The following is a 19,605-nucleotide window of genomic DNA, read 5'->3' as shown; positions in this document are numbered from 1 at the left end:
TGGGTTTTTTTTTTTTTTTTTTGTAAGTAGCATGTTTCTAGTGCTTGTGACTGCACAGCAAATCCTGAAAATGTGACAAAATGTACCCTAAAACTTCACATTTGGAAAGTGCATAAAACTGAGTAAATATTTATGGTAATTTCTCATCACTTCTACGTCAATCTTATGTTTATGTACATCTGATATTTAATTTTCAAGAAGTATCTTTGTCAGTGTGAGCAACGGATTTATTCGGGGTGAAAAAGATGACTGTATAGATTTAGCTTCAACTATTATGTGTGTGTGCATATGCAGTTTGGCTTTGCAGTGTAAAACTTAAACCATATATGTATTTTTGGCAAAACCCTGTTTTTATAGGATTTTTTAAAAGCTCTGGAATCTAGCCTTTCTATTAATTTGCCATTTGCAGTATTAAAGAAAATGCCATGCAATATCCTCATGATGTACTAGATTTCCTTCAGGAACCTTGGAACACTTTTTAGACAATGTAATATATGCCTCTTAAGAGAAGAAAAGAGGTATTTTATTGCACACTAACATTACAATCTACATATTAAAACAACCTTGGAACATGGTTGGATGTGATTTGAAGCAGAGTGTGTTCTGACAGAGTAAAGAGTGAGCTGGTTTAACTGATGGCATTCAGGATACATTTGAAGGTTAAGCAACTACAGATCTGGGCTAATCTGTTGTAATCTGCTGTTACTAAATGGATGGCTACATTCACATTCGTAGCACACTGCTCATGAGTGCCTAGGAATAAAGCTTTCACATTTCTTCATGTCAGTTCTTCTGGGAGGAAGCCATGTATCTGTTTATTTGTTTTTACCTCCTAATGAATTTTTTTGAAGAAGTTCATGGCTTTTGTCCTTCACAATGCACTTGTGTTTACCACGGCAGAAGTGATGGCACTGGAACAAGGTATATATTTTATTATTTGTTATATAGGGTGATTTATATGGAAAAGAGTTTGAAGAAATTTGAGATAACATTCTCAGTCACTGCAAATTATTTCTAGCATAGTTGCAATGAAGGCATATTTTACATTAGAGTTCTATGGCTAACAGCATCCCTGAACAGGAGCAGATGGTGATTATGGCTTTGTACTTAGCAAATAGCTACTCTAAATCTTCATTTTATGCGGGAGGCCATTTCTTTCTGCTCCATGACGTCTCTACTATTGCAATGTCCTTTCTAATTCTACAAACTAGTTAACTAGTGCAAGGTGAATGTGGTTTAAATAAATACAGTCGTTTATTTATTTTTTTTTTAATCTGCAATAATGTGATTTTTGATAGTAAAGAGGCTAATTTGAAATGTGGTGACCTGGTATTGTCGTGTCAATTTCAGGAGGTACTCTTTGTCATTCCTATTTTTATGTCACAGGCTATCTGGTATAAAGCTGCATGAGGAAAAAGAAAAATAGAGGAATACTCTAGATAAAAGGGGAGAAAATTAAGGATAGACTTATTGAAGGCAGGGAAATCTTCAAGCTAGTATGTGCAAACAATATACCCCAAAGAAATTGTTTCCTGAAATCAAATAACTGAAAATGCTGAGAAATCCCATTTCAGTGAAAATCATTGTGAACAGAAAGTTCTTTTAATCTCTATAAAGCATGTAATTTGTACATACACATCAAAAAGAGGGCCAGAAAGCTCTTCTTTACTGGATTTTCTTTGGTATATTTTCAATTTCCAGTCTATTCTGAAAGGCAAGTACAGAAAATATTTTGAATCTTCATCATACAGAAAAATAAGAGATTAGTGATCTTAATTTTGAATTTTAATAATTTTAGTTAGGGAGCATGCATTTCCCACTTGAGATGCATACATATATTATTCCTTATGAAATGGCTTCTGTCTTTCAGTTGTCAGTAGAGGGAGGGGTAGATAGATGGTGGTCCTTATATACTTTAGAATAAAGCAAATCCAGGTTTCATGTGAAAGGATCAGTTCTGGTTTGTATACTTTTTGTTGTTAGAGACTCCATGTTTGTGGAGTTTGTTCAACTTTTAAATGCAGAGGACTGCTCTTGATTTCTGTGTTCTTTGTCCTGGTAGTAGTGTTGCAGAAAGATACAGTATTTGCATTTAAATCTGAAAATCAAATTTCTGGTAAATAAACGCAAATATGTCTCTCTCCCTCTTTTTTTTTTTTTTTTTTCCCTTCCCTGTTGCTAGGTCTGTACTCTGTAACGACCCTGACATGTATGAGATCCCTGTGAATGTTCCTGTGGATACTGTAAAACTTCGTATAGAGAAAACTGTCATACGAAGGATTCCGACCGAAGCCTTTTACTACCTGGTAGATCTCAAATACCTGTGGGTCACTTACAACTGTGTAGCCAACATTGATATCAGCAGCTTCTATAACTTGAAACAGCTGCATGAGCTGAGGCTGGATGGTAATCTTCTTTCAACTTTCCCTTGGGAATCCCTGGCAGAGATGCCCAACTTACGGACTCTTGATCTCCACAACAACAAGTTGACCAGCATTCCCGCTGATGCTGGCCGCTACCTGAGGAACCTCACCTACCTGGACCTATCCAGCAACAAGCTGACCACCTTGCCATCAGACCTCATGGACATTTGGCCCCCCTTCTCAGGAGCTATTGTGTCCAAGACCACAGACATTCTGGTGACACAGAGAATAATCTTGGGTATGTGGAACAGCCTGTCTCATCCCTTACTAAAATATACCTGAACATTACATTGCAAGAGGGAACAGTTAGGATTCTGGAGAGGGGGTTTTACCCAGATCACTTTTGTGGTTTGCTCTATGGTCATTTATTTTCTACTGGTAACAGAAAACCATAAAATTAAGATAGTGACCTCCATGTGTGTTGTTACGTCAAAGCTATAAAACTGAAGTAAAAGCTATGTGAATCCAGTTTGCAGGAATACAGGCTATTCAGTAGCTATATAAATACAAGTCTTACATTATTTTTCTGGTGGCATTTTCCTCATCTTTGTATGTGTTTGCAACTGTAAGCATGTCCATTTGCAACTGCTTTTTTCCAGAGGCTCCCAAGCCAAGGAAGGAGCTAGAGCTGATGCTCTTATAAAGCCTGTCCTGTGATACAATGCTGCAGATAGTGTTAGTGGCTCAGAATAGGGCAACTCTGGTCACCCTGGGACCTCTGTTGACCTTGCATTATTCTAAATCTGACTGATCATCTGGAATTTTTTTGCAATTTACCTACTGAATGTGAGAGAGGAGTCTGATCCCTTTATATTCAATTTTATAGTGTTTAAGGTAAGTATTTAAGAGTAATTTCATCAGACTCTGTTTTTTTTTTTAATATATATATTTTGATCCCCTTCTCTAGTATGCAATTGCATCAGTTCTGTTTGTGGCATTGTGCTTTATCTGACACTTTATCTCCACTTCCTAGTCTTGCCAGGGTAACTCCTTTCTCTTCTTCAGTCTCAAACTGGAACAGTTCTATCAATACTGTTCTTTTCTAGTACTGTTTACATAGAAGTGCATATTTTGATGCCTTTGTAGTGCAGCAGGTGGAAGGGAGGAAAACCAGCTGGCTGTATCTACTGCAGTAATTCTATAAGCACTGGTGAAGATCTGTCCTGCCCAATATTGTACTGCACAATATTTCCAATTTCTTGATCTAAACTCCCAGTATTCAGTGTCTATTTGTTCAGCTGCTTTGTTTCACAGCAGAAGCTGCAGCTTGAAACTCTCATTCTCTTATATTTTATACAAGAAACTTAACAGATACACGTAGGCTGCATGACTTCATAAGTAAAGGTTTTTGGTTTATTCAGGATTAAAAAAAAGAGTAAAAACTGCAAAAGTAAGTCCATCTCAGTTCTCCTTTCCCTGTCCCCACAAAGACTACAGGAGGCTGTAAAGTGGGAGCTGATTGTGCTAGATCCCTTCATGATCTCATGTGGGAGTTCCAGAGGTAAATTGGTTTCCTTGTCTTATATAGCCCTCGCCACATCAGACAAAACAAAAGGAACTAAGAAAAAAAAATAACCCCCAACACAAAAAAACACCAAAAAAATCTTAAACCTTCATACACTCTTCTCTCTCCTTAACTCTGGGAATCGTTTACAGGCTTCCTTGGTGCAGGCGTTTCTCAGCCTCCTGTAGCAAACCCTCTGGTGCCAGCATGGAGTTCTTTGAAGGCTTGGGATATGACCTTTGGACCATTTTCTATTATGAACTACAACTGGGTTTTAATGTGCACACTGGGTTAAAACAGAACCTTTCTTCTCTCTCTTTTTTTATTTTTTTTTTAATTTTTTTTTTTTTTTTTTTTACTGTTAGGTGCTAAGGGAGGTTCTGTGCAGCCATTATAGATGCACCTGAGAATACAGAATGCCAGGTGGTACTTTTACTGGTGTTATATTGAGAAAATTTACCTTGGGTAAGGTGTGAATGAATTAGCTGAATTCTTTTTTTTTTTTTTTAATTTAATGGATATCGTAGTTTTATGATGAGTTTATCCCAATGCAGACAGATGGTGCATGCTATATGAAAAGCTTTATAGTGAATAAGAAAGCATCCAATTTCTCTGGAGATTAGAAAGTGCAATGCTCTTTGTGTCTTGGGTTAATTTGACAAGTTTATTTAGACTCCACTGGGTATTAGTGCTTCCTTTCTGATGGCCTTCCTTTCTCCTGGGCTTGCTGGAGCCTGGGAAAGAAGTGATCCCATAGATATTCTCCTCCTCCTCTGAGCTACAGATAGGGATCACAGAGATCCATGGTCAGGAAGGACCTAACCTGCAGGGATACAGATCCAGAGGGGCTGAGCCATCCTGGTAAAGTCAGTGCTGTTCTTAAAGCTGTGACCAGAGCACCCCAGAGCCTTCCATGGTCACCTCCTCCAGTGCTTATCTACCAGGGTAGTGAGAAAGTTTCTCCTAATATCTAACCTCAATCTCCCTTACTGCAAACTAAGCTGATTACGTCTTGTCCTACAGGGCATGGACATACAGAAAAACGAATCACCATCTCTCATAGTAAGCTTTCATAGGTTTTCCTTCCCTGTTTGCCATCCTATTTAATCGCACAATTTCTTTCACCAGATTCTAATATAATGTGAAGGTTTTTGTGGGGTTTTATTTTGTTTGTTTGATTGGTTCTTGTTTGATTTGGGTTTTTTTTTTGTTTGGTTTGGTTTTGTTGGGTTTTCATTTGTTTGGTTTGGCTTTTTTTTTTTTGTGTGTGTAGTATTTTAATTTTCTTTTCATTTTCTACAATAGTGACTCGTTCCTTTTAGACACCTTTAGGTTTAAAAAAGTGTTTCTCTTAAAATGTGATGCCCACAATTGCACGCTTTGATGCTCAAGAGTGTCCTCTGTGCTGCAGCCACTTTGTCACTTTGTGTGAGAGCATTCAGCCTGACCTGTGTACCTACATGGAACTATCACTGCAGCCAGAACTCTGCTGGAGGCTGAAACCCAGAGTAAATAAATACTGGTTTAGTCTAGTCAGGAAAACAGTAGTCAGATTCTAATTAGTGCAACCAATTATGACTTGAGCTGTCTTCTCTCCTGGTTCTGGCAAAACAAGATTGTCATGTGTATGTAATTAACAAATCAAAACCAGCGAGGTCCTAAACTCATGTGTTTGTGCAAATGTATTTTTTACCACCAGGAGGCAATTTTATCTTTGGTGTCTTGACTGAGCATCAAGATGGTTGCTCGTATGAGAAGCTTCAGATTCCCCATGTTTACTTCAAGGACTCTTGGAAGAACCAAAGGCTAATTTTGCCAGAGGACTGGCATGTTAACATCTCCTTATTCCAGTTAATAATCTCTGAAAAAGAGATTTGGGTTTTTTAACTACTTCCCACTGCAAGATGTTCCTCTGTGTGTGCACTATGCTAAATGAAAGAGGGTTAGGGAATGATTGTTGGCCAAGTAGCTCACTCTGGCTCTCATCCACACAGTTTAGGGCCAGCTCTCTTTAAAGCTGACAGTCTGTTCCACACTTTGTAAGATTTAGCCCTTTGTTCTCTGTGGCCTCTACAGGATGCTACAGTGACTCTCAAGTGTAATTCTGGGAATGGAGGTGTTTTTTCTTGACTTTAACCTGCCTGAAGTTATGTGAGAATTGCATTGGAAATCATCATCTGAGCTTTTGGAATATGAAATACCAGGGGTATGTTGTATGCCTGAAGGGCTGACAGACATGCAGAATAATTTGGAGGTATAAAACCTGCTGTACTTGCTTTGGGGCAAACAACAGGATAGAGAGCCATCCTTGGTGTAGTCTCATCCATAAGCCTTTCAGTGAGGGTCAGCTGCCCTTGGACCCATGTCTGGCTTTGTCTTGGAAAGTGCCCTTTGGATCAGCTCAGAACAAAGCTCTGTAGTGAGCTGAAAATTAAACAGTGTAAATGACTGGGGGACCAGTGTGTGAATTCATCTGGCCCTCTTGGTTACCTCTCGAGCCATAGCCTGATACTTGGATCCAAATCACAACTAAATTTCAGCACTGGCTGCTCTACAGAGATTTACATTTCTGGCAGGAATGATGGCAGTAGCATTTTCCATATGGTGGACTCTAGTGAGTCACTGAGGGGAACAGAAGGGTCCAGTATTTGCCAGAGTGGCAGTTGTGAGAGATCTTGCCTCTGTTGCATGCAGAGGGGCCAAAAATTTGGAATACTGCAGGTTCATCAGGCTCCCACCTGTTATGCTGAGCCACTGGGTAGATACTGCTTTTCCTGAAACTACTCCCTTAGCAACTGCCATGTGGTGGAAATGTTGTGACAGTGCTGGATATGGAATTTACTGTTTAGAACTACGGATCAAAATGTGTAGGTTCAGTTGGAAAGAGCCTGGGGTAGGCTGGCCCAAGCTGTGGTGAATATTTCTATCAGCTCAAAACTTGAATATTTTACATCTTGCTATTTTGCAGCAACTAAAACCAGTGTGTTACTCAAGCTATGGTCTGAGTCTGGTTACTGATTTACAAGGGAAATTTTGCTCATAGCTAAAGTCCATATTGACACAGCCTAGGGAGACCCTGCTTACTGAGGAGACTACAAAAATGTGCATGCACAGACACACATATAAGTTTGCCATTGTACTTGCAAGCATACATATAAATGTATGAGAGTAAATATAAAATATGCTAAATCTAGAATAAAGGGTTTTAGAGCAATTTATATTTAATAATTTATATTAAAATAGCACTGCATTGATATATAACAATGCATAAATATTTATCAATGTTTGGTTTACCTTGGCTAGTATTTCTTTCTCAGATCAACAAGCTGCCTTGATATTTCTACAAAAGAATCCAGGGTTTATAAAGACATTCTCTTTCCTCAGATACATGTGCCATCAGAGATTTATCATTATTTTCATTTTTGCTTCCTAAGAAATTATTTCTTTTATTAAAGCTCCCTAATATTTCCCCCCCACGCACACCTTTTAACCTTTTCTTTATTCTTTCACGTTTTTGTTTTCACTTCTAACATCGTGTCAGCACAAACTGTTGAATGAAGTTCAAAATGCCCCTTGTAGTCTGGAAACTACGTTTGCATTCGCATTTCTGCTCTCTTCAACACTAACTGAAGTATAATGAAATCCAGTGTTTTATCTTGCTTCCAACTCAATAGTGCTTTCATCTTTTGATTTTAAGAATTCACAGAACTTGGTGATTTACAATGGCTAGAAATAATGTGAATGCTGTCAGATATTGGCAAGACACAGATAAACTGAGGGGCTGTGCTGTGGGGGCAAGGAAGGAACTCACGTAGCTGTATCTATTATATATATCTATTATATATATTTGTATAAATCCTGCTTCTTTGGGCAGTTTCATCAGGAAACATGGTGGATGGGGAAGATGAAGTGGTTGACTGACATAACTCTTCCTTTGCCCTGCACTGAGGTGGTCAAACCTGTGACCCAGGCTGGGCTAAACAACCATCCAATCTAAGGACTGTTTATTGTTGCTTCATCTTTCCTTTTATTTTTTCAGTTTCTGATACCTATTATAATGACTTTGGCTTTTCTTCAGGACACTGGGAGAATATCAAAACTGTCTAGGTGTATATATAGATATATATATATATATGTATTAGGAAAAGTTCCTCCACTGAAAGGGGGCTCAGAGAAGTGGTGGAGTTACCATTCCTGGAGGTATTTAAAAGACGTGTAAATGTAGCACTCCGGGTCAATGTTTAGTGCTGGACTTGGCAGTGCTGGGTTAACAGTTGGACTTGATTTTCTTTAGGGACTTTTCTGAAGTAACCATTCTTTGGTTCTACTTCAAAGGCTTTTGAGTGTTTTAAGTAGGGTAAAAACAATAATAAACCCCTTCATTTCCTGCAATAAATCTCTTAATACAGTGAGTAAAATTGCAAGAAAGTGAGAAGAAAAAGAAAATTGCCACAGTATTGTCTCTGACTACAGAGCTAATTAAAAAGATGAGCACTAATAGTTACATACATGTGCTTTATAGAGCAGAATTTTTTATAAGCACAAGTGGTTGATCTACCTAGATATAGAAAACACTTGGATAGTATCTTTTCTCCTTAGGAATATGTGTATGAAGTTCACAGGCAAAATTTTTGTGTTTTGGAAATTTTTTTGAGGAAAAGCAGTTGCTGATACACTTTCTTTTGACTTCTCCTTCTTTGTTCCCACAAACAATAAGTAGTGAATAGACGTAAAATGTCTTCTGTCTGGAAGGGGTGAAATTGGATTGTGATGTCAAAGTCATAGAATCTCTTCAGGTCAAGCGTTGTTTTAAAGAGCAGGGATTAATTGGGGTTTACCATAGTTTTAACCAATCACTACCATTGTGCTTAAAATAACCTAATCTTGGTCTGGTGATAAAAGGAAGAAGTTGTTAATTATTCATGTATTCTTTCATCTGCAGGTTCTTCCAGAACAAATCCTTTTTTCGAAAGCTGTTTTGATTATTCTTAACAATACACTCTGAAAAAATATTTGCGGGTATTCAGGTCTCTTTTTTTCTGTCAATACTGGTTTGACTTATATGGCTTGTTTATTGTACTGATCAGTAAATTCAGTAGCAATGGGTCCTTGCATAACCCTTGTTTCAGACCATAAGTTTTGTTTACTAGTAGTACTTGGAGAAAATGAGAAAGGCATATTCAAAATTATGAGTCAAATAAGAAAGTACTTAAACTCCTTAGTGAAGCCGCTGTTGCTCTATGAAAGTCAACATAGTGGGGTAATTAATACCAGCTGAAGATTTAGACTGATATTTCTCAGAAGTGGCTATCCCTTTCAACATCATAAATTCACAAAGAGGGAAAAGCTTCTAATTCGTAGACTGGAAGCAAGAAGCAAATGTTATTGGCTCTGACAGAAGAGAGGTAGGGTTCTTGTGTGCCAGCATAAAAAATCTTGTAGTCATTATAGTGTTTTGTGGTCCTTCCTATTTTCTACTCTTCTGTTATTCTTCTTGAATATATTTCAGAGGCTGTAGTGAAGCCAGCTTCTAACAATACCAGTGTAGTCCAGAGCCAAATAATTTTATTTGGCTTAAAGCTTTTTCTCCTTAGCTTTTATCCATTTTTCTCAAGGGGCAGAGATGTCAGTGCAAGCTCTAAACCCTTAAATCATTGTGCTCTCCTCAAGCATTGAAAAAAGGGTCAGGGAAGGTCAAGCTGTAAGAGCCCAGAGAAGGACTAAGAGCAGAAGAGAGTGGCGTGAAGCAAAGAGAAGCTGTCTTTCCAGGAGACACAGACAGATGAAAATGTATCATCGGTCATGGGACATCTTTTCAAAGTGGTTTTAAATGTGGTAGGTAAATAGCAAAGTTAAGCACAGGTAATGCCAGCACATCACTATGCTCCCATAAACTTCTGTGAAGAAGTTTAGTTTAATAAGCATTCATAGTGCTCTCCCTAACCTCTGAAAATATTCCCCCACTGATCAGCTGAACAAAAAACACTAACTGAAAGAGAAAAGATTAACTCAGAATAGGTCCAGGATTGTCCTCGATTGTATTTGGTGGTAGTCGTGTGTCATACTGTAATCACAATATCCATGTATTGACTGACAACAATTTTTTTTTCTTTCCCTGCTTCCCTCCTTGCCTCAGGTTTTCAGGACAACCCATGGTTTTGTGACTGTCGCATTTCAAAGCTGATTGAATTTTCCAAAATTGTGGACACCTCTGTTGTACTTCTTGATCCATTGGTTTCATGTAGTGGACCTGAGAGCCTGGCAGGAATCTTGTTCCAGAGAGCTGAGTTAGAGCAGTGTCTTAAACCATCTGTGATGACCTCAGCAACAAAAATCACCTCCCCTCTGGGCAGCAATGTCCTGCTACGCTGTGACGCCACGGGGTACCCAACACCACAGCTCACTTGGAATAGGTCAGACAATATTCCAGTGAACTATACAGGTATAACTGCTCTTTTATAGGAAATGGGGGAACCAACAGTTGTTGGGTTGCTTGTGCTTTGAGATCATTGTAATGAGTAACGGTGGACCATGTATTGTGTCAAGCTGGCAATCGTATCTGTGCAGCAGCTGTTACGAAATTCTCTGTCTAGTTCTCGGTCTTAACAGGTCCAGCAGACTGTTTTGGTTGTGGATGTGGTCTGTTATAATAACAATGTGTGTGAATGGGTGAACTGGGGGAAGGATAAATGGAAGTGGAGTTTGGGTTAGTTGAACCCTAGCTCAGTAGCTAGAAAGTAGAAAGAATTTTTTGCTGGAATCTGTTCAAAAATGTTCATGTTAAAAAACCAGTGAGGCCATAACTGAACAACTTAAAACTCAGCATTGTAAGCACAAAATTTTCCAAATTAATGTTTTCTGTGTGCAAATCATGCAAGGCATCATTGTCTGACATCATTCTGGCTGCTATGACAGATACTTATGTAGTAACTCAAATGTAAAAAATGCTACTTGCTAATGCCAAGTAGTTGGCAGTTATCATAGGTCTGATGAAGGGAAGAGAACTGCAATATCTTAGGACAAAGGCAATTTCCAATAGCATTTTAAATAGATAGCGTGGTAAGTGTCACAGGAAGTCAGTGGGTCTTGTATTTAGGAGTCAATAGAAGCTTTAAGATATTTGATTTCACTTTATGTGGTTTTGTTTTTCTCAGTGAAACTGCAAACTATATTCTAATTACTCTAGACATTTATTTCTATTTTGACCTAAGCTGAGCACATTTATTTAACCATAGAGTATAGCTGGGAATTCCATAGTTTGTTTTGGAAATTTGGTTTGGTTTTGGTGGCTTTGTTGTTGTTGTTATTGTGGTTTTTTGACTGCTTGTGTTTAATTTTTAAAATTTTCATACCTATAATTTCTTCTGGCAGAAAGGTAAGAAGTATTCTAATAATATTTACTTCCTCTTTGTATTTTCCCATAGTAATTCAAGAAACTCCTGGAGAGGGTGTCAGGTGGTCCATAATGAGCCTGACAGGAATTTCTTACAAGGATGCGGGAGAATACAGATGTAAAGCCAAGAACTTGGCAGGAATGTCAGAAGCTGCTGTCACTGTCACAGTGGTTGGTGTAGTTACTACCACTGTGTCACCACAGAAGTTTGGGAGGAAGCCAGAGGCTGAGAGGCAGAATACAACTCAGGAGGAATCCAAGCAGGAAGCTGAGAGGACAACCACACCTCTTCCAACCAAACTGACCACCACAGCTCTGGTTAGCACTGAAAGATCAACGAGCATGACTTTGACTGACAAAAAGCAATCTAGGCTCATGTTAGATGGAAAGAAAGTTTCAAAGGCAGTGACAAATGGAAACAAAAAGCAGATTGGAGATTTAAGCAAGAAACGTGAGGATACTCCATTGAATACAGCAGGTATGGTTGAGCAAAATGTTACTGTGAAGAACCTAAGAGTGATCAGTGAATCTGATGATAGAGTGACCTTAACTTGGAAAATGGTCAATGCCACAGGCAATTCTGCTGTGACCGTGCTGTACTCCAAGTATGGTGAGAAAGATATGTTGCCTCTCAGCACTGATTCCAACAAAAACAAAGTCACAATCGATGGTCTGCAACCTAGTACTCAATATATGGCATGTGTCTCACCCAAAGGCGTGCCACCTACAAAAGAGCAGTGTGTTGTTTTCTCAACTGATGGGTTAAATGATGAAAGCAGCTCTGAGTTTTCTATTCTGATAGTGGCCAGCAGTGCAGCATGTGTGGTTGTTTTACCTTTGATATTTTTCTTACTCTACAAAGTTTTAAAACTTCATTTGAAACCGAAATCTGCAAAGGAAGCTGAACTTGCAAAAGAGACTTATGTGCAATTTGAAACACTGTCACTGAAGCCTCGAGCACGGAGTGCAGCAGACCAACTCTGGGCACGAAGGTACACAGATGAGTCAGAAAGACTTCTTCTTTGTTCAAGGTCAAGCATGGATTCTCAAATGACCTTCAAAAGTGAGGGCTCCAGGTCTGAGTATCTGTGCTGAACATGGGTGAGGGTGGAGATGAAATAAACAATAGGCAAAATTAATTCAAAATGGTGATGCTGCATCTGGAAGCAGGTTGACACTAGATGGTGGTCTGAACACGTTATCTGGTGTAATAGAGACTTACTGGATGGTGCTGGGTAGGAGGGAGAACAGAAGAAAAATGTTGCCTGTTTATTTTCTTATTTTTTATGTTTGTAATTTTGGATGTGAAGGAATGATGTTTTTCCAAAGAAAAATACATAATGAAATGGCTGTATGGATAAAGATATTTTTTGGTTTTATTAAAATATTCTGTTTTCTCTTCTCTCATTTTTCCACATGATGTGCTAGTGGCATGTATCAAACATGAATCACAATCTTCTTGAAAGCCCTGTACTTCAACATAATAGGAAAACAGTTTTAGCTACTTCTGTTGTGATCAAAACTTTATTTGAATATTCAAGTTTTCTTCCTACATCAGCTTGTGCTTTGAGGTGTCATACAGCTGTTCGTACAGTATCTTGGGTTGAAGTATTCTCAGGCCAGTCAAGACAAAAGTCAAAGTTTATGGGCTCTTGGGAGGTACAATACACATCATATTATCATTTTGTAGATGTTGTTGCAAAGGGCAAAGAAGCTTCTTTAGTGTCCTGAAGCTCAGGTGAACTGACTAACTCTGAGAGACACTAGATAATTATATTAACTTACATCAGATGATCTTATTGCAAAATCTCAGCCTTAGAATTTACTTGGATGTGTCTGTCTATATACCTCAATTTCAGAAATCGCTGTACAGAAAATTCTGGTACTGTGTAATACAACAATATATTTGTAATATATTTAAGTATATTACACAGATGTTGCACAATATTATGTACTACACTGCAGTAATAGAATACCTTTTGATGTACAGTAAGAGGAGTTTTTGTCCTGAGGGCATGTTGGATGCAAAGTTTAATGAGCATAGTGAAAGTTAATTGTGCGTGTGTTTCCCTGTATTTAAAAATCAGAAATTAATAGTAGCAATGAATTCAGAATTGCCTGTTAATGGTAATAATGAATAATTTATTTTGAGGCTGCTTTTTTTAATGCCTGAAGTAAATAAGAGAACTTCTATTGTTCTAGGTTCAGATATTATGTTTAGAAGTATGTATGAATTGTGAGCCACAGTTTTTCCTGAAAATTACAGCTGTGTTGTTTTCTTGGACCTTTCTATGCCTAGAGGAACTGTCTGTTTTGCTAGGAAATTGGGAATTGGCATTTTCCAGAGGGAGAAATATTACTTAAAGCTGCAAACCAAAGCTTGGTTTGTCAGCTTCAAAACAGTACCATTTCTCATTGTCACTAATGTAGGATGAAATTTTGCCTACATCAGCTGGAATGCTGATGAGCTGATTTAGTAAGGCATAGCTTGGTGAGGGGTGTCAAAAAGCCTCTGACACAAAATCATTTCAGGAAATTAACACACTGAAAAATCTCTGTAGCACCTACACCATGGTGTCCAGTGGCCAGGATTAGTAGAATGAGTATTTGAGATTATGGGAGCTTTAATAAAGAAGTGGGTGGGATGTTCAAAAGTGCAAAATTAGGTTGCCTGCTTAGAATTATCCTTGGTGTTCCTTTCTGTGTTGCAAGTATGTGTGGCTAAAAATCAGTCTTTCTTCTTTTTCCATTAATAACTTTGATTGCAATGAAAATGGTTTTAGCTTTCTAAGCTATTTTACTTCGGCAGGGTTTTTTTTTGAAATATAGGATTTTTTTTAGGGAAAAGAGACTCTCTGTGTGTCAAAACCAAGGTTCAGCTGACATTAATGACAAATCAAGTTTGAGCAGGACCTGAAGTGTTACAATATTTGCCTTCTATTTTCCTGGCAGTGTAGTTGGTAGTTGTTGAAGGTGTTTCCAACTAAAAACACCATGTTTTTTGTTAATGAGAACAATTGCTTTAACTTTTTTTTTTTTTTTTTTTTTTTTTTTTTTTGTGGAGAGTATTTGATTTCAGGTTTCAAAGCTCTAATCTAAGCTCTAAATCTAATTCTGGAGTTCAAAAGTAGTATCACCTGACTTATAGGTGATATATCAATATATTGAATTGAGGTGGTGCACAGCTTGTTGGAGAGAACTCACTTGTGAACATTAAACCTTTGAGTTTAATTCCTTGTGGAATTAGCATGTCCTAAAATTAGAAATTAATCTCTGGCCACATGGGCTATCACTGTATCAAAGATGAAATTTACTATCAAGAGCATGTTCTTTCAAGAAAACATGTTATACATTCTTTTTTGCATGATTCCTGAGACAAAAGACTTACATAATCCAGACATGCTTCTGTAACTCACGTCAAAACACCAAATGTGCTGGGGAATTTTGGCAGAAATTTGACACAAAGGGCAAATCACACAATAAAGATGTTTTTATCACCCAGAATTGGTTTAATTAAAGTGCTGAAGAAATACTTTGCTAGCAGATGTAATTTTTTATATTGTCAATTGTTAATGATGGAACCACTGTAAAATAGATTTTGTCACCCATAATCATTTGCATAATGTCTTCTGAAATGCAATACTGGATCAATCATCGGTATGAACAGTGAGGATTATAATCTGTGTAGGAAAATTTGGAGAGATTTTAGCCTGTGTTTATGTATCACCTTTCATATATTTTACACTTTGTTTTCTGAATTCATCTTGCTTTTCCCAAAAAGATTAGGCATGTTTTTATACATTACCTACAATAGATGTGTCAAAACTGGATGGCTAATGAAATAACTGAGTAATGTGAGCCGAATTCTAAGTAAACCTCATTTTTATTTAGAGTTTTAGTGAGCATAGTTCTTATCATAATACTTTTTCGTACTTATCATACTAAACCATAATCTTGGCTTCACTGTGCACTTACTAAGCCAAACCTAAGGCATCTGTGCATCTATTTTAGTCCTTACCATTACTTACTGTGGGCTTTATATTCCTTGCACCATCATCAGGTTTTCATACTTTGCTCAGGGCAGGAATTAAGAGAGAAAACTCTTTCATGTGTAACACGAGAATGTTTGTAATAGCAAACCCATTCACACTTTGGCTATGTCTAGGGGTCTAAACAAAGGACATTTCAAACGCTATACCTTTTCAAAAAAGTAAGTTAAACAGAAGTTGTTTTCATGTGAAAATAAAAAATTGTTTTTATACAAGAGAGTGTGTTTGCCTGACCCTTTCATCTTTTTTTTATAGCTTTAGAAAACATGTGATGAGTGTATCTGTGGGGACAAAAGGAAGTCTGAAAGGAAATGAGACAAAGAAGGCTGAGAAACCACAGAAGGGTGATATCCTAGAGAATTCTGTGACTGTGTGCCACAATGTTGTTTACTTGCAATTCTGCCATTTATGTGGCAAGGGTGCTGGGGCATCTGCAGACAAGTAGCTGTAAAATGATGCATGAAGATACTGCTAGATTATTGCAATGATTGGAGCTCCACATGTGCCCAGTTTTGACAAGGTGGGGTCAGCTATAAAACTGGAGTGGGGAACAGTGGCACTGGGAGAATTTGAAGAATGCACTTGAAGCTGGTCTTGTAGTCTGCCTGTGCCCCAGTGAAAGTTGTGAGAGGTTTTTGGAGACCACTGCCTTTTGACTGAAAAGGGATGAGCAGGTAGCTTATGAGTCTATTGCAAAAAAAGAGGGGCATACTACAATCATCCATCTTGATCTATGATTTTTTTTTTTTAAACAACCAGTTTGTTAGATTTGTGGCTGGGAGGTAAACACAAACTTGAATCTTCTTAATGGCCAGAGATGAAATTTCAAAATGAACCTTTTTAAAATTATCTAGCTGTGTATAGATTGGAAACCTGCTGACCTGGATGTCTTCTCTCACGGAATTCATTGCATTGTTCTACATATTATAGGAAGGCACAGAAGCTCCAGGTCAGCATTTCAACATTCCTTTGTTGAAAATGAGAAGTTTTCCATAGAACAGTTGCTTTCTTTTTTATTTCACAAATCATTGAATTTTTTTTTCTCTGAATTTCAAGAGATCAGAGTTCCCTTCAGAATGGAGGCACAAACAATGTGTCATTTTGATATATCTGAAAGACTCCCTTGCGAAACAGAGAAAAATCAAGCTGAAATATCTGTCTGAAACAGCTGGTATGAAGGAGATTTTTTTTTTAACAAAGCTGTATTTTTCATAAGTGTTCAAGATGGGAACCATTTCAAGCAAAAAGACAGAAAGCAGCCATGAACAAAAAGACATAATATTCTCAAATGTAGAAGTAACTGCACTTTTCTCCATTTTCTATTTTTTATGAAATAACATCCTAACTGAGTGTTTTAAAAAAAAAGAATGTAGAATTGCTGCAGTAAGATCAATAGCACCTGCCAGGTATATATTTTAAGTATATTTGTTTTAACTTCAGGTCTGGTATTTCTGAAAGACCCTTGATTGACTTAAGAGTATTTTGAAAGGAGTTGACTGTGCAAACAACTACAACTAACCTCTCATAATAATGGAAAACCAGTTTACTGACAGTGTATGAATGTCTACATTTTGCAGAAGAGAGCCTCTGACAAGAAAATACTTTATTCTAAAGCATGATGAGCTATCAAAGATTTTACTGAAATATCTCCTTTTTTAAGGGGGAAGCAAAGGAATTTGGTAGTGGTGTGGTTTCTTGGTTTTCGGGGTGTTTTTGTGGTTTTTTTTGTTGTTGTTATGATTTTTGAAAAGTTCGAGCATTTTCTTCTAAGGCCTCTGGTATAGGCTGCTGGCTCTTGAAAACTGGACTAGATGGAAAGTAAGAACATTCAAAATGACAACTACTAGTATATTTGGTGCAACTCTAGTTTAAATTCAATGTGTTGCTTGTTTGGTCAAGTAAATTAATATTTTGTTGGTTTTATCTTTTTTTAGTATTTTTATTCCTTTAGACGTACAGTTGAAGAAAACTCAAACAAATTTCTCTAATACTTCAAAAAGTAAATTCATGAACGAATTTCTAGATCAGGTTCTTGTATCAGGTTCTTGCTGTCTCTCATTTATTCTTTCTAGTTTAGTATTGTTGTGGAAAAGAGGAACAAAACACTATGTATAGTCTACTTTGTATTATTTTCCAGTCTCTAAAGCAGTCACACCTTTGTTGAAGAAAAAGGAAATTAAATCCAATACTCATAAGTACTGTTTTTTGTAAGAACCTGTTGTAATTAATGCTGATGAAATATAATGCCATGGACTGATCGGATGGACTACTGAGTTGTGTGTCTTGAATTTTTTCCTGCTAATATTTGGCCAAATAATTGAGACTCCAAAAATAACTTGGACCAAATATATTTTTTGTTTTATAGTCCAGTCCCTTGTGTTTAAGATCATGTGGAAGTTAAATCACATAGAGAGAAAGAAGGCAATATGAGCATACAGTAGACAGCTGCATAGCATGGCAAACTAAATTCAGAATAACATTACTCTCTCTTAATGTTATTTTTCTCTTTGCACAGAGCCTTCTTCAATGTTAAACTAATCCTGCAGTATATTGCTTGCTTCAGATTGCACATGAATGACATTATCTGTGTGTATTTTTCCAGAGCATGCTCTCAGGTCTTCAGTGACCTGTTCTGATTTCTCACTGATTCTCCAAAAAAGAATACTGCTTTGTGTTTCTTATTCTGTGGCATAGAAGTGACATGGTGGAGTAATTTCCTCCTGCTGAATCATGAATGTGAAAACAGGAATCATAACACCCCTGAGCATCATGTTTCATAGCTGAGGATTAGAGAAGGTAATATTATTCTGAATTTCATTTGCCATTCTCTGTAATTGTCTGCTTACTGTACTCTTGCCCTCTTTCTCTTCCTCCCACTGTGATTTAACTTCCACGTGTACTTAGGCACATCACCTTGCAATTGTACTGTTTGCTGTTGTGTCTGGATCAATATCTCCAAAGCACTTGGTTCCTGGAGTTCTGTGTCAATCATTCTGGGTTCAGCCTAAAATCTGAGCATAGCATTTTTCTGTAGAAGATTGTGCTAAATTACTTCTCAGCATGAGGAGAGGAACTCTGTAGAATGGTGGAGGCATATTTTCATACACAAAAGTACTGTCTATTTGTTCCTTGCTTGAGTGTTTTTTACTCTTTGACAGAGGAGCAGACATTCCCTTTGGATAGAGTAATCAGCAGCAAAAACAAGGAAAGAAACATTTTTCACAAGCCAGAAAAATAATGGTCTTTGTTCTGGTCAGGAAAAATGATTGAATAGACATTATATCCAGTAGCTGTATGAACTATTTCTTTCAAACTGTAACAGGAATTCATGAGGAGAGGTAAGTAATAAAGCCCCTTGTTTATTGATAGAAAAGTGACATTTTCTTGTGCCTTTGTCTGAATGTGGACTGGCAGAGACAAGAGTTTGGCTGGTCACAAGGTGATTAAGTTTTTGGTTTCTCACTACTGAAGATTCAGAGATTTAGAAATGAAATCTGAATCAAATTATATGAGAGAAAAAAAGGTGATTCTTAAAGCTCATTGACCTGCATAAAGAAACTAGAAGAATGGTCATGAAAATTCTTTTAAGGGGTGATCAGCCAAAAGTTGTGCTAAAAAAAGGAATAATGTTAAATAATTGCTCTTTTTAAAACAAAGGACCGTACAAGCCCAGAATCAGTGGATGAACATTTAGAAAAGTGCTCAGTATAAGCAGAACACATAAATTGTAGTTTTGTGGCTGGAACAGGAAACAAGAATTATTATTGTAACTATCTATGTGCAAGTCTGCCTTCAAGTTGAGTACTAAATTGGCACCTGATCAAACACAGATTATAAAATAACAAAAAGACCATGGTGGAGGGGAGTGCATGAGAAGCAAAGGAAGGTCCTACAGAAAACACACAAGTAAGATGGAGTAAAGAATAAAAACACTCTGCTGAACAATATGCAGTTCCCTGAGTGAACTGCAATCGTCCTCCAATCGTTTGGCTTATAAAGACATGAGCAAGAACTGAGAGGAGAACAAATAGTAACAATTCACCAGTTCCAGTCATGAATCCAGTGAAGATCTTCAGTAGAGTTTAGAGAAATCTGACCTGGGGGATAAAAGACTATTGTTGTATGTGATTTTTTCACTATATTTGATGTCAATTTAGAATCTGAGGCAACTGCTTTGCAACAAAATTTGTGATGAGAAAAACTTAGGCTGAAGGACAGAAGAGTCTGCATAGGAAA

The 19,605-nt window shown here is 37.4% G+C and overlaps 1 protein-coding gene across 1 annotated transcript; it reads left to right on the top strand.

The window, feature by feature from the left end:
- The first annotated feature begins 10 nt into the window (after positions 1-10).
- Positions 11-17,626, top strand: LRIT3 (leucine rich repeat, Ig-like and transmembrane domains 3). The gene is made up of 4 exons (XM_041715890.2): positions 11-921; positions 2,183-2,661; positions 10,064-10,369; positions 11,352-17,626. Exons 1-4 carry the CDS (start codon positions 806-808, stop codon positions 12,413-12,415), a joined length of 1,965 nt encoding a protein of 654 aa, XP_041571824.2. The 5' UTR covers positions 11-805; the 3' UTR covers positions 12,416-17,626.
- The last annotated feature ends 1,979 nt before the right edge of the window (positions 17,627-19,605 follow it).

Source organism: Taeniopygia guttata, chromosome 4, assembly GCF_048771995.1.
Source record: "Taeniopygia guttata chromosome 4, bTaeGut7.mat, whole genome shotgun sequence".
In the NCBI taxonomy this organism is placed as follows: Eukaryota; Metazoa; Chordata; class Aves; order Passeriformes; family Estrildidae; genus Taeniopygia; species Taeniopygia guttata.
This window is presented reverse-complemented; position numbering and strand designations above follow the sequence as displayed.